At 31.1% G+C, this 13,564-nt stretch overlaps 2 protein-coding genes across 3 annotated transcripts; both read left to right on the top strand.

The window, feature by feature from the left end:
• The first annotated feature begins 849 nt into the window (after positions 1 to 849).
• LOC111689191 (ubiquitin-40S ribosomal protein S27a) lies at positions 850 to 3,708 on the top strand. The gene is made up of 3 exons (XM_023451685.2): positions 850 to 985; positions 2,204 to 2,541; positions 3,527 to 3,708. The coding sequence occupies exons 2-3, from the start codon at positions 2,221 to 2,223 to the stop codon at positions 3,674 to 3,676; spliced, it is 471 nt and encodes a 156-aa protein (XP_023307453.1). The 5' UTR covers positions 850 to 985; positions 2,204 to 2,220; the 3' UTR covers positions 3,677 to 3,708.
• On the top strand, positions 939 to 2,110 carry LOC111689190 (ribosome biogenesis protein NSA2 homolog). 2 transcript variants are annotated; one of them, XM_023451683.2, is made up of 2 exons: positions 939 to 985; positions 1,233 to 2,110. In XM_023451683.2, exon 2 carries the CDS (start codon positions 1,260 to 1,262, stop codon positions 2,037 to 2,039), a length of 780 nt encoding a protein of 259 aa, XP_023307451.2. In that variant the 5' UTR covers positions 939 to 985; positions 1,233 to 1,259; the 3' UTR covers positions 2,040 to 2,110. The 2 variants fall into 2 exon arrangements, with proteins under 2 accessions (XP_023307451.2, XP_046803496.1); XM_046947540.1 differs by having other exon boundaries at positions 957 to 1,093.
• Positions 3,709 to 13,564: the final 9,856 nt, after the last annotated feature.

Raw genomic sequence — 13,564 nt, 5'->3', positions numbered from 1 at the left:
CGTGCATAAACTCATATTGAAATTTTAAATAATGAAAACGAGTTTTTGCGTCTTTTCCACGTGCAGAAACACATATTAGTAAAGAAAAATAACTCACCACACCAAAAAAATGTTTATTTTGATAAAACAGCTGTTACGGTTTGTTCTATTTTTCGTCGGGTTGTTTTTTTTATGTGCGTATTTTGATTTACTTTTCTTCGGGTTGTTTTCTTTCTGTGCGTCTTTAAATCGACTTTCGAATAGTCGAAGTCGAGTTCTTTGTTCCAAAAAGTCGCAAAATCGACTATCATGGAAAAGTCGACTTAGTTCTAAAACGTCGCTGACACGACTATCTACGAAAGGTCGTTTGATACATAAAATATTATCATTATTTCAGTAAAATTTTCGTAATAAAGTCTGTATTTTGTTACCCATTACCATAAACAAAATGCTGACAATTTTTCTGCCGACGTTTTGTCAAGTGCCGCGATATATACATTATAATATAGACTAAGGTAATGTACGTGTTGATAGTAGAGTTTTGTCGAAAAATTTCGAACAGTCGAAGTAGACTATTTTGTTCAAAAATAGTCGGAAAAAGTCAAAAATAGTCAAACAGTCAAAAATTGTTGAAAATGGTCAAAGAGTCGGAAAATGTCGAAAATGGTCAAAAAGTGTGTTATTGTCGAAATATCGAAAAAAGTCGAAAAGTAGATAAAGTTGAAAAAGTGAAAACGTCGAAGAGTCGACTATTTACAAAATAGTAAAACTCTAAAAGCCGACTTTTAGCTAACTAAAAAGAGTTGAAAATTCGAAAAATCGGCTTTGTATAAAATGAAAAAAGGCGACTTTTTTGTTTCAGCTATAGAACCCTAGTTGATAGATGTTTATTTTCTGGGTTTAAATGATTAAATAATAACTTGACTGCACTTATTGTGTTTTTAGTTAATTAACTGCAGCTAACTTAACTATCTTCCTTTTTACATCGTGTGGCTTAAGAGTGAAGGTGGGTTTCGGACATTTTACTGAATTAAATTTTTTTTTTATTTTTATATGTGTATATTTCTGGTTGTAAAATATATTTGGTGTATTTATAGAATAAACAAATAATTGGGTAAGTAATTTGTTGCGGAATATGAGTTTTGCTGCAGACGATCAAGTATATGGATACCCATTTACAATGATTTTTTTAATATAGCAAACAATATTCTGCTTAAAAAAGGGTAATGTAAATATATATTTTTCAATTTTAGGTTAATTGAAAGCAATTTTTCTAAACAATGCCGCAAAATGAGTATATGGAACGCCATCGCAAGCTATATGGAAGGCGTCTTGACTTTGAGGAAAGAAAACGTAAGAGGGAAGCACGTCTACCTAAAGTGCGTGCAAAGAAAGCCCAAAAGCTTCGTGGAATAAAAGCTAAGCTCTTTAACAAAGAACGCAGAAATGAGAAAATACTCATAAAAAAGAATATTCAGGCTCATGAAGAAAAGAAAGTAAAGAAACAGGTAGAAAAAGTTGAAGATGGAGCCTTACCGCATTACTTGTTGGATAGAGGCATCCAATCAAGTGCAAAAGTATTGTCGAATATGATTAAGCAGAAGCGAAAAGAAAAGGCAGGCAAATGGGACGTACCAATTCCAAAAGTTCGTGCACAATCAGACGCTGAAGTATTTAAAGTTCTTAAAACTGGCAAAACAAAACGTAAAGCGTGGAAAAGAATGGTGACTAAAGTAACTTTTGTGGGCGATAACTTTACACGAAAGCCACCTAAATTCGAACGATTTATAAGACCAATGGCATTGCGTATGAAAAAAGCCCACGTTACACATCCTGAATTAAAGGCAACTTTTCATTTGCCTATAATTGGTGTTAAAAAAAACCCAAGCTCTCCCATGTTTACATCTCTTGGAGTTATTACTAAAGGTACAGTGATTGAAGTGAATATATCTGAATTGGGTTTAGTAACTCAAACTGGCAAAGTTGTTTGGGGTAAATACGCTCAGGTGACCAACAACCCGGAAAACGATGGAGTAATTAATGCTGTGTTATTGGTTTAAAGATAAATATTGTAGTGTTAAGGGTTTATTATAACAAGTACAATTATTAATAAAGAAATTTACAAACTGTATAATATATTTTATTTACTTTTATAATTATAGATGACTTGTTTTTTTTATTTTAATTATACATATATAATATATTAATTTTTTTATTGTTGCAGGGCAAAGCTAGAACGCAATGCAGATTTTTGTCAAAACCCTAACGGGTAAGACCATCACTCTTGAGGTCGAGCCGTCCGACACTATTGAAAATGTCAAAGCCAAGATTCAGGACAAAGAAGGAATTCCACCAGATCAACAACGTTTGATTTTCGCTGGAAAACAATTGGAAGATGGCCGTACTCTCTCTGATTACAATATTCAAAAAGAATCCACTTTGCACTTGGTATTGCGCCTTCGTGGTGGTGCAAAGAAGCGTAAGAAGAAGAATTACTCGACTCCCAAAAAAATGAAACACAAAAGGAAGAAGGTCAAGCTTGCTGTTTTAAAATATTACAAGGTACTTTTTAATCTGTCTACTACCATTAATGCTAATTGATCGGCTTCAGGTGGAATTCTTGAGTCTTGTTGATCTTGAGCTGTAAAAAAATATTCTTATGAACAAGAATATACTTTATTATAAAATATACACATGTACGCTGCAATACGCGTCAATTCGTTTCTAAAAAAATTGCCGATCTGTTGTCAACTTTAAATAACTATAAAGTGGCCTAACTCTAACGTCAAAATCTAGATATATGCCAAAACAGGCAATATTACAAAAGGGAATAAGCTTCCTGGCAAAGTATAACAAGTAGTCCGACTCTTTGACAGCAGTACCTAACTCTAAGCATGTGTTAGTAGTGAAAAAGTACATAACTCTAAATATGTGTTAGTAACAAAAATGTATATGTATTGGTGCATTCCAAACACACAGAGTTTTATAAAAAAGTTACAATTTTAAATTTGTTCGAATTTTCAATACCAAAAATTGAAACTGTTTGAAAATTAAAATTCAACAACAACAAAAACGAAATGTCAATAATTAGAAAAAAATATTTTTTCCAGTTTAGGAAAATTAAACAAAATTTTGTATGAAAAGTGAGATAAAATTATTTTAAAAAATTACAGTTTTTTTGTGCGCAACCGTAATTTTGCGTACGATCCTTAAAAGTGGCCAAAAAAGTAAGTTAAACATTTGAGGGTTTTGACAAGTCTAAATTTCTCACAAGAGAGTCGAATTCACACGACACTCGTAGATGTGAGAGAGTAATTTCCTGTATATGAGAGTCGGACTACTTGTTATACTTTGCTTCCTGGGTTTTTATTATTTATAACTGATGGGAAAGTTTAAAGATAAAAATGTGTCATCTGTTTTGTGTATATCTGATTTATAGGTATTTTTAATCAAAAAGCTTATGAACATGGCAGATTTAGAGTTAGGTTACTCCTAATTTTCTTTAGAATTACCGAAAATATGTCTTAAATATTTTTTTCTAATTTAGGTTGATGAAAATGGAAAAATTCATCGCTTACGTCGTGAATGTCCTGGGGAAAATTGTGGAGCAGGTGTCTTTATGGCAGCTCACGAAGATCGCCATTATTGTGGCAAATGTAATCTGACATTTGTATTTAGCAAGCCTGAAGAAAAATAAATAAACAAATAAAAATTGCTTCAGAAATCAAACAATACATTTGTTTTATATTTCTGAGATCGTAATATACCTACGACATAAATAAAATAAATAATAAATGAAGTTGTGAATTTTGTCCCTCGGTTGTAAAGGTATGTAAAAACAAGTACATATGAATGTACGGCATAGCTGACCATGTGACGCAAGTCAGAATGTTGAAAATGTGTGTTATATTAAGAAACATTTGATTTGTTTTTTAATTTTTTTTTTAATTATTTTTGACAAAAAAAAAAAAGATTTTTTCAAGAGGAGTAGGGGTAAATAGGGTAAATGTACCAGTAGTCGGCAGTTTAACCTTTTGCTTTTTTTCAAACTATCTCCCTAAAGTGTCGGAAAATGTTATTACGATGATTTTTAGTTATTACAATTATGTGTTTAATTAAGTTTTAGATCCACTTAATATTTTTGAAAAAGAAATAACTATTTTTTAGTAATTTGTAAATTTTGTTAAAACACTTGGTTCAAAATGTCCCTATAGTCGGCAGTAGATTTTTTTTTTGTTTAAAAAAGACATAATTATACGGAAAAAAGTGATATACATATACACTATTTTCCAAATAAAATGTTTAATTAAATTGTTTTTATAGAAATATCTGTAATAATATAGTTTTTCCTGTACAAAAATATGCTATAAACATAATTATAATTGTAATAATTATACATAACATTTTTTATAGAAATTATAATTTTTGTTGGAGAAAAAAATTAATTTTTTATAGGAAAAAGTATTATATGTACTGTTTTTTAAAGAGAATCTTGTATAAAAATATGCAATTTCCTATAGAAAAAAAGTTTTATTTGAAAAAACTGTTATAAAAATATTTTTTGTATAGAAAATTATATTCTGTAGAGAAAATTTTAATCTTCTATTATAGAAGTAATTTTTTATATAAAGAAATGGGTACACACAATTTTTAATTGAAAAATTGTTATACACATAATTTTTTGCATTAAGAATTGTTATCAGTTGTAATTCAGGTCTGAGTTGGGCTTGAGCTTGTTGCTGGGCTTTCGACAGAATTACTTCTCACCCCGCACTAATTTAATGCACTACTTCGTATAACTGTTCTAAGTTATGCGTTCTCTTCATTAAACGCGTGCTTTCGTTTTACCTCAGAGTGAGGTTATGTTTTTAACTGGTGGAGACTATAAAATACTCACGATATAACCTGGTGGAGACCATTTAAACTCAAATATACACTGGTGGAGACCATTTAAACTCTAAAACTTTTTCTGGTGGAGACCATATTACTTTTGATGAAATTAAGTCCGGATGCTCCAACTTCCTATATGAAGGTATAGGTCGTTTGGTGGGGTTTTCTCTGGACAAACGTGTGATAACCTGGCAATATGGGTGCTTAATGCACCGCCATCCTAATTAAAACCCCAAATAAAAAAGAATTGTTATACCTAAAATTTTCTATAAAAAATTTGTGTACACATAATTCCCTATAGAAACAAATGTTGTACAATCAAAAAGAAATTGTAATACACATACATTTTTATAGAATTTTTATATACATAAATTTTCTTTACAAAAATAACTCTTATACATATAATTTTTGAAGAGAAAATTGTTATATACAAATTTTTCATAATAATATACCCAATTTTATATAGAAAAATTAGTAATTTTAAAGTGCCGACTATAGAATACGTATGTTCGAACTTAATACCCAGCAGTCGGCACCCCGATGCCGAAATGACCCTAATGGCGGCAGGGATTAAAATTACAGTAGTTTTCCGATTTAACGAACACATATGTTGTCAGGCCTGTTCGTAAAATTGAAAAGTACGTGGGTTTTTGGTAGGAAAATAATTAAAAATAGGTACATAAAATATTTTTTAAATGTATTTTATAAAAATTAATTCTTTTTTATAAAAATAGCACAAAACACAGAATTCCGAATCTTATATACCCACCTTCAAACCATATTTGTGTCGAATTTAATCGCTGTATTTTTAATTCTGCCATGAGCTTTAAAGTTATTTCTCGAAGTTCATCGCTATACTCGTATTTTTAAGCGAGTAATGAGCGTTGAAGTAATTTTCTTAAGGGGGCCTGATATGGAGGGTAAGGTCAATTATGGACCGATTCCCATAAAATTTGTTAGAGATATCGGTTAGTACTCGGCGTACTCGTATTGTTTAGCGAGTATTGAGCGTTAAAGTTATCTGAAGGACGGACGGACATAGCTACATCAAACTAAAATTTAATAAGAACCCAGAATATGTTACAGTTTTGGGTATAAAAGCACCGCTTGCTACAACTTAGGTTATTTGTTATTTTTGATAAATGTCATTTTATCTTCATTTAAATAATAATATTTTTATTAGTTCCATGATGTAAAAAGTAAGGTGGGAGCGTTTCGGCAACAAACACAATAATTTTTTGTTGTCTAGAGTTGGGTTTTGTCAAAATGAAATTTCTAAAATTGAAAAATAATAAACGTTGAAAAGAAATAGTTCTTGTGTATTTCACAATATTACCTACAAAACCCTCGTTACATTTAGCTTGTATTTGCAGCAGGACAATGTTTTGAAGCTTCTTCATTTGAATTTTCTTATTTGAAAACTTTCATAATTTTAAATTTATTTTCTTGTTTGCTTTGAAAACACAAATATAATTTTTTTAGATTAAAAATAAATTAATTTATTTTGACACAACCCAAGCACTTTTTAAATAAACAAATAAAAATCAGCTGCCTTAACGATTTCACCTTACTTAGTGCATCCTGATTAGTTCGTTAAACAGAGTACAAAAAACAAGTTTTGTTCGTTATTTAAGGTAGTCAATAGGAAAAATTAGCTTGTTCGTTAAATGCGATGTTCGTAGAATTGAATGGTCGTTAAATCGGAAAACTACTGTACAAAATTATTCACCCTACTCAAATTTACTCATTTCATGGCGCAAAAACATCATATTTTCTATCAAATATAGATGGAACCATAAAAAATTTGTACAGTTTCTCGTATTTATTTACAATTTTATTTAAAAAATGCCTACTACTGGGTCATGCCGACATTAGGTACATTTACCCTACAGGCATATCCTTATAAATGTTAGTTGACGAAGTTACGTCTATTTCAAAGTTATTTAGGTTGTATGCGGGGCTAGGTTCAAGGGCCTCATTTGATCGTTACTGAAATCGGTAGTGTCATTTAAAATTCTATAAAACTAAGTTTTGCCTGTTAAATATGTTATTTTAACTAATTAATGTATTGTAACACTGTTTTTGAACATTGTATTTGATCAATGTTGTTTATGAATTATTAGTTGTGTTATATAAAAATAATTGTAGTTAGTTCAATAAAATATTTAAATCCAATAGGTTATGGGCCAACATAGCTAAAAAAATAATTTCAAACAAAAAAAAAAATAAAATTTTGTGAAAATTTTCTGAAGTTAAACAGAAAATTTTGTTATAATAAATAAAAAAGAAAAATTTTATTGAAAAACAAGAAAATAACTAATATAAGAATCAGTGATTTTGAAATAATAAAAAAAAATAATAGTGAATCAAGATTTTCAAGATCAATCAAGATGATTTTTAAGAATAATCAAGATTTTCAAGATTCAAAATGGAATTTTCTAAAAGCCTTAAGCCCCTATCAGGTGAGACAGACTGGCCGATATGGAAGGTCAGGGACCTCCTTGAGTTCTATGAGGGTTCTCTAGATGTGGTTGAAAAGAAGTTAACCGAACCAGAACCCATAGCAACGAATGCAACGGAGATACAAATAAGAGAACATAAGAAGAATGAAGATTTGTATCGCAAAGCAAATAGTTATGCCAAGAGTATCATAACTAGTACCATAACGGATGAAATCTATCTAAAGGTAATGGATAAAGATTCTGCTTGTGAGATGTGGGATGCATTACATCAACAGTTTGAAGCAACTTCCAAAGACCAGCTATATAAAAAGTGCAATGACTTGTTTTTTTTTGAATGGAATGAAAATTGTGACATTTCAACTCATGTATCCAAATTAAAAAGCCTATGGACTGAAATAAACAATGGATTACGCATGAAAGGAGAAAATACATTACCAGATTTATTGCTGATTTGTAAAATTTTGAATATATTGCCAACATCATATGAAGTATTTAAATCTAGCTGGATGATGCTGACGAATGATAGAGATAAATCATTAGATGAATTGATTATGCAATTGTGTTTGTATGAACGAAATTTTAATAAATCAAATAATGTTGTAAATTCTTCAAATAATCAAGAAGCGTTGGTTTTTAATCAGAAGAAAGGAACAAAGTTTAAACAACAAACGAAACTTAACAACAAGAATGCTGATACCTGCCACTATTGTAAAAAGAAAGGTCATTGGTTAAAGGAATGTCGTAAGTGGATAGCAGATGGTCGCCCAAGTAAGTCAAAACCAGTAAACACTAATCAATCGAACGTTGCGCTGCATTTAGTACCAAACGAAGTAAATGTAGTCGAATCCAGTGGTAATTGGTGGATTGACAATGGAGCCACCAGACATGTTACGAATTCTAAAGAATTTTTCGTAGAATATAATAAGTTTGAAGAGCCTCATACGATACAAGCAGCCGGTAAAGAAATCTTAACAGCTCTAGGTAAAGGCAATATAGAAGTGATTTCAAAAATCAAAAATGAAGAAACGCAAATTCAACTTAAAGATGTATGGTATGTTCCTGGTATTACAAGAAATCTTTTTTCAGTGTTAGCTGCACATGATAAGAATCCATCGAGTGAGTTCAAGTCTACTACTACAGAATGTGAAATGAAAGTCAATGGTGATGTTGTTTTATCTGGTTGTCGAGATGTAAACGTAACGTTGTATAAAGCAAACATTCGTCCAGTTAATACAAACATAAATGTCAACTCAGCAGTTGATAGCACATCAACATTAGAATTATATCATCAGAGATGGGGACATCAAGACAAGCATCACATTAAGAAGAAACTAGAAAGAGAAATGGGTATTAAAGTAAAGTACTCAAATGATATTTGTGAACCATGTATATATGGAAAAGCGTGTAGATTGCCATTTGGAAGAAGAGAACCAGCAACTAGTCCAGGCGAGGTTGTATCCACTGATGTTTGTGGCCCCTTTCCATCTTCATTTAAAGGTTTTAAGTATTTAGTTTTATATAAAGACAACTACACTAAATACAGATATGGGTACATAATAAGAAACAAATCAGATGTTAAGGACACTTTAGTAGAAATGATAGCAAGTGCCAGAAGCCAAGGTCATACAATTAAAACATTGCTTAGTGATAATGGAGGTGAATTCGTTAATGCAGAAGTGAAGAAGATATTAGCAAGTAATGGAATTACTCAAAAGCTGACTGCTCCATATACTCCTCAGCAAAATGGATGTGCAGAGAGAGAAAACCGAACTATCGTTGAAATGGCAAGAACATTCAAGTATTCAAATCATGAAGTCAAATTTCCTGAATCAATTTGGGCTGAATTTGTTAAATCTGCAATTTACATATTAAATAGAACAGGTAAATCCTCAGTTGCAGATATTAGTCCATTTGAATTATGGCATGGTAAAAAGCCAAGAATTAGACATTTACGAATAGTTGGTTCAACTTGTTACATTCATGTTCCAAGTCAAAAACGTAAGAAAATGGATAGAAAAGCAATTAAAGGATTCTTAGTTGGCTACGATAATGACGAAAGATACAGAGTCTACATTCCAGAACAAAACAGAGTGGAAGTCTCAAGAGATATTACGTTTGATGAAAAAGTATTAGATTGCAAAAATAAACAAAATGAAAGTAACGATAAAATAAAAACTAACAAAGTTAATACAAAAATTGAAGAAAAAATGTCTACAATAAAAATAAAATTAAAAGATAGTAATGATGAAGAAAATATATCAATCTCAGATAGTGATACTGGAGACTTTGAAGATATTGAAACATCCAATGAACAAAGTGATGGAGATAATGTGGTACAAGATGCCGAACCACAACATGATGAAGAAACGTCAACTGAATATGAAACTGAAGACCAGAGTGATGATGAAGAGTTTGTGGTGCAAGATGCCGAAACACAAAATCGTAATAAGCGGCAAAGAAGTATATCTGAAGATGAAGAAGAAGGTCCAGATGTAAAACGTTTATGAAATCGCACAATTATAATATCTAATGCGGCTCATAATGATTTCGTAATGATGTCTAAAGAATTTGTTAATCAAATTACAACCCCTATGACTTTTAAAGAGGCCGTTGAGAGTGAAAAGAAGGATGAGTGGATGAAAGCCATGCAGTCCGAGATAAACTCATTAAAGGAAAACAAAACATGGGTGCTCACAGATTTGCCAAAAGTTGTAAAAGCACTTCCTGCCAAGTGGGTTTATAAAATAAAAACAAACGCTGACGGTAGCATTGACAAATATAAAGCGAGGCTTGTTATAAAAGGTTTTAAGCAGAAGCATGGAATTGACTATGATCAAACCTTTAGTCCGGTAGCTAAGATGTCAACAATTAGGTCACTTCCTAGTGTAGCAGCTACTGAAGGTCTACATTTAAAACAGTTTGATGTGTCAACCGCGTTTTTATATGGTGAATTACAAGAGACGATATACATGAATCAACCTGAAGGTTTTGGTGATGGTACAAAAAGAGTTTGTCGACTTAAAAGGAGTTTATATGGTCTAAAGCAAGCGCCAAGATGCTGGCATACGCGTATGGATACATTTTTAGAAAAACTGAAGTTTAAGCCAAGTTCTGCAGATACTTGTCTTTACATTAGGGAGAAGAATGGAAAGAAGTTGATTATTGCTCTCTATGTAGATGATGGCTTAGTCGCAGCTTCGGATAATAACGATTTAGAAGAATTTTTAAAAGAATTGAAATCCGAATTTAAAATAGTTGTTAAGGATGCAAACTATTTTCTTGGTCTAGAAATTGATAAAAATAATGATCACATAAAAATTCATCAAAAAGCCTATGCTACAAAAATACTCGAAAGATTCAAATTTACCGAATGTCGCCCAGTTTCAACACCAATGGAAAAATCGAATAATGAAGTGAAATCAGGGAAAGTTTGTCAGTGATTTTCCATATCGTCAAGCTGTAGGTGCACTTATGTATCTTATGCTGGGAACAAGGCCTGACCTTGCATATAGTGTTGGGTTTTTATCATGATCCCTAGAAAATCCTACCGTTGAAGATATTCAAAGAGTAAAGCAAGTTTTCAGATATATCGCCGGCACAATAAATTTTGGTATAATTTACAAAAGACAAGGTCCAAAGAAGCTAACTTGTTATAGTGATGCTGATTTTGGTGGGTGTACAAATACTGGTCGTTCAACATCTGGTGTTGTTGTTTCATATGCAGGTGGAGCTATCTCGTGGCCAGAGACAACCAATGGTGTCGACTTCAACAACAGAGGCAGAAATAGTAGCTGCAAACGAGGGTGCAAAAGAAATAATTTGGCTAAAAACACTTTTTAATGATTTAATCAACTATAATGAACTTCCTGTAATTCATATTGATAACACTGCGGCAATACGATTAGCACAAAACCCGGAGTTTCATAAACGAACTAAGCATATTGCTTTGAAGCATTTTTTTATTAGAGAAAAATTTACTGAGGGTCATTTAAAGGTATCTCAAGTGCCAACAGAAAATCAAGTGGCTGATATGATGACAAAACCTTTGCCTAAAGCTCGATTGCAACATTTACGAAATTGTTTAAATATTAATTAATTAAAACAAGGGAAAGTGTTAAATATGTTATTTTAACTAATTAATGTATTGTAACACTGTTTTTGAACATTGTATTTGATCAATGTTGTTTATGAATTATTAGTTTTGTTATATAAAAATAATTGTAGTTAGTTCAATAAAATATTTAAATCCAATAGTTTTGCCGACTTTTGTTGACATAATATATCATTTAACTTAATTATAAGCCCAAAGATTCTAATTGTGGGGGTACGTTTGTATGGGGCTAGTCGAAATAATGAACGGATTTTAACCATTTTTAATAGGCACCTTACGCACTAGGTTTACATGGACAGACGGATAAACATGAATAAAAATAGCAATTTCTGTTTTTTATTTACACCAAAGTCGATGTTAAAATCTTGTTCGCCTTAACCCCTCAAAAATTTTCCCCTTTTCAGATATTAAGATAGCCGAAATTTTTTAAATACGCTAAGTATCTTACACACTAATTGCTCAAGACACTGAGTTTGGTTGGATCTTGACAGGACGAAATTTTGGGAAATTGAAGAAATTCCACAAAATACTATAAGTTGTCGAAGAACTATATTTGAAAATATTTTCACAAAAACTACACTACGCTTACCCAATGGCCGTTATCAAGTAGATCTTCCGTTTCGAACCACACAACTAGAGTTAGGAAACTCACGCCATATTGCAATGGCACAATACTTGAGACACGAAAAGAATTTAATGAATAATCCTAGTTTAAAAACTCAGTATTATAACGAATTGCAAGAATATATTGACTTACAACAGATCATGCTGTTGTCAAACCTGATCTGTCTACGACAAAAGTTCGAGTAGTATTTAATAGAGTCCGACCGAACTCAAAATTTCGTTCGGTAACGAACACCGAACCCGAACTTAGGTAAATTGGAAAGTTCGGCCGAACCCGAACTTTGTTCGGTTTTCAAAGTTCGGTAAAACCGAAATTTTTTCTCATATGAAAAACGCATTTATGATTAAAAAGTAATAAATTTATAACATTTCAAACCAAAATATGAACATCCGAAAGATTTTTTGAAAAGGGTCTTTTATTAACAATTGGGCCAATTATCAACTAATTCCGAATCCCAGAGAGTGATAAATTTCTAATAACAAACTATTTTTGTGAAATGCATATATCTTAATACCTTTATTTTTGGTTTCTAAACGATTCATTGACAATGATATAATTCTCTGTAAGAGCACGCAGAGAAAAACATGGCTGTGATTAAAATTATAATTGTAGTATAAATATATTATCGTTATTATAACAATTTTAAAATATCATATTATGATTAAATACCGTCAAAATATTGTATCATGATATTTTTGTATTTATCATAATATTGTTATACATTATCATATTATGATCCAATTAAAGTTTCTAAAAATATAAAAAATATATATAATATAAAGATAATATACTTACAATACTTAACACAATTCGCAAATTTCAATTTGCCGATTTATATGAAATTTTGGTTCATAAAAAAATTTAAGTATAATTTCATAAAAATACTAGAATTTTTAAGCCTTTTATGAACGTTAGTCATTTTCTAAAGCGAACCTTATACAGAGGTCATGTCGAAATGTAAACCGATTTTGATTATTTTGAATACCAATCAATCTGCAACAATAGTTAAGGTCCTATCGTTTTTTTAAGAGACTGACTGACATGTCTAGATCGTTTAAGAATAAGGACCTAGAGAATTTCTATTTTACAAATGAGATCAAAGATTTATAGTCGAAACTAGATAATTCAAATTAAATGTTTCACTTTTCTTAGCTTTTTAATCATTTTCTGGATAACTGTTTTTTAAATCAGCCGAAAAAATGAACAGTTAAAAAGGCGTTTTGTACCTATGAAATCGGAAATTTATTGTACAGCCAGGATGAATGATAACTTCTTTAAACAAATTTACAGCATTTTAAAAATTTTTTGATGATGTAATAATATGATAAATAAACATTTTATAAAAAATTCGTTCGGTCAAAATTTTTCCGAACACCGAACATTGGCCGAACCTCACTTTTTACCGAACCCGAACGTTCGGGCGGACACTAGTATTTAATGCTTCCAGCAAACTTCGACCCTATAAAGTATATATATTCCGAGTCCTTATAGATAGCG

The sequence above is a fragment of the Lucilia cuprina genome, chromosome 2 (assembly GCF_022045245.1).
Source record: "Lucilia cuprina isolate Lc7/37 chromosome 2, ASM2204524v1, whole genome shotgun sequence".
Classification (NCBI taxonomy): Eukaryota; Metazoa; Arthropoda; class Insecta; order Diptera; family Calliphoridae; genus Lucilia; species Lucilia cuprina.
Note: the sequence above shows the minus strand (reverse complement) of the source record. Positions and strands in the feature narration are given on the sequence as shown.

Bases quoted from the DNA above. Each gene is read 5' to 3' on its own strand.
- LOC111689190 (XM_023451683.2), top strand. From the start codon at position 1,260: ATGCCGCAAAATGAGTATATGGAACGCCATCGCAAGCTATATGGAAGG.
- LOC111689191 (XM_023451685.2), top strand. From the start codon at position 2,221: ATGCAGATTTTTGTCAAAACCCTAACGGGTAAGACCATCACTCTTGAG. The intron at 2,542-3,526 runs GTACTTTTTAAT...TTTCTAATTTAG, and splicing joins CTGTTTTAAAATATTACAAG to GTTGATGAAAATGGAAAAAT.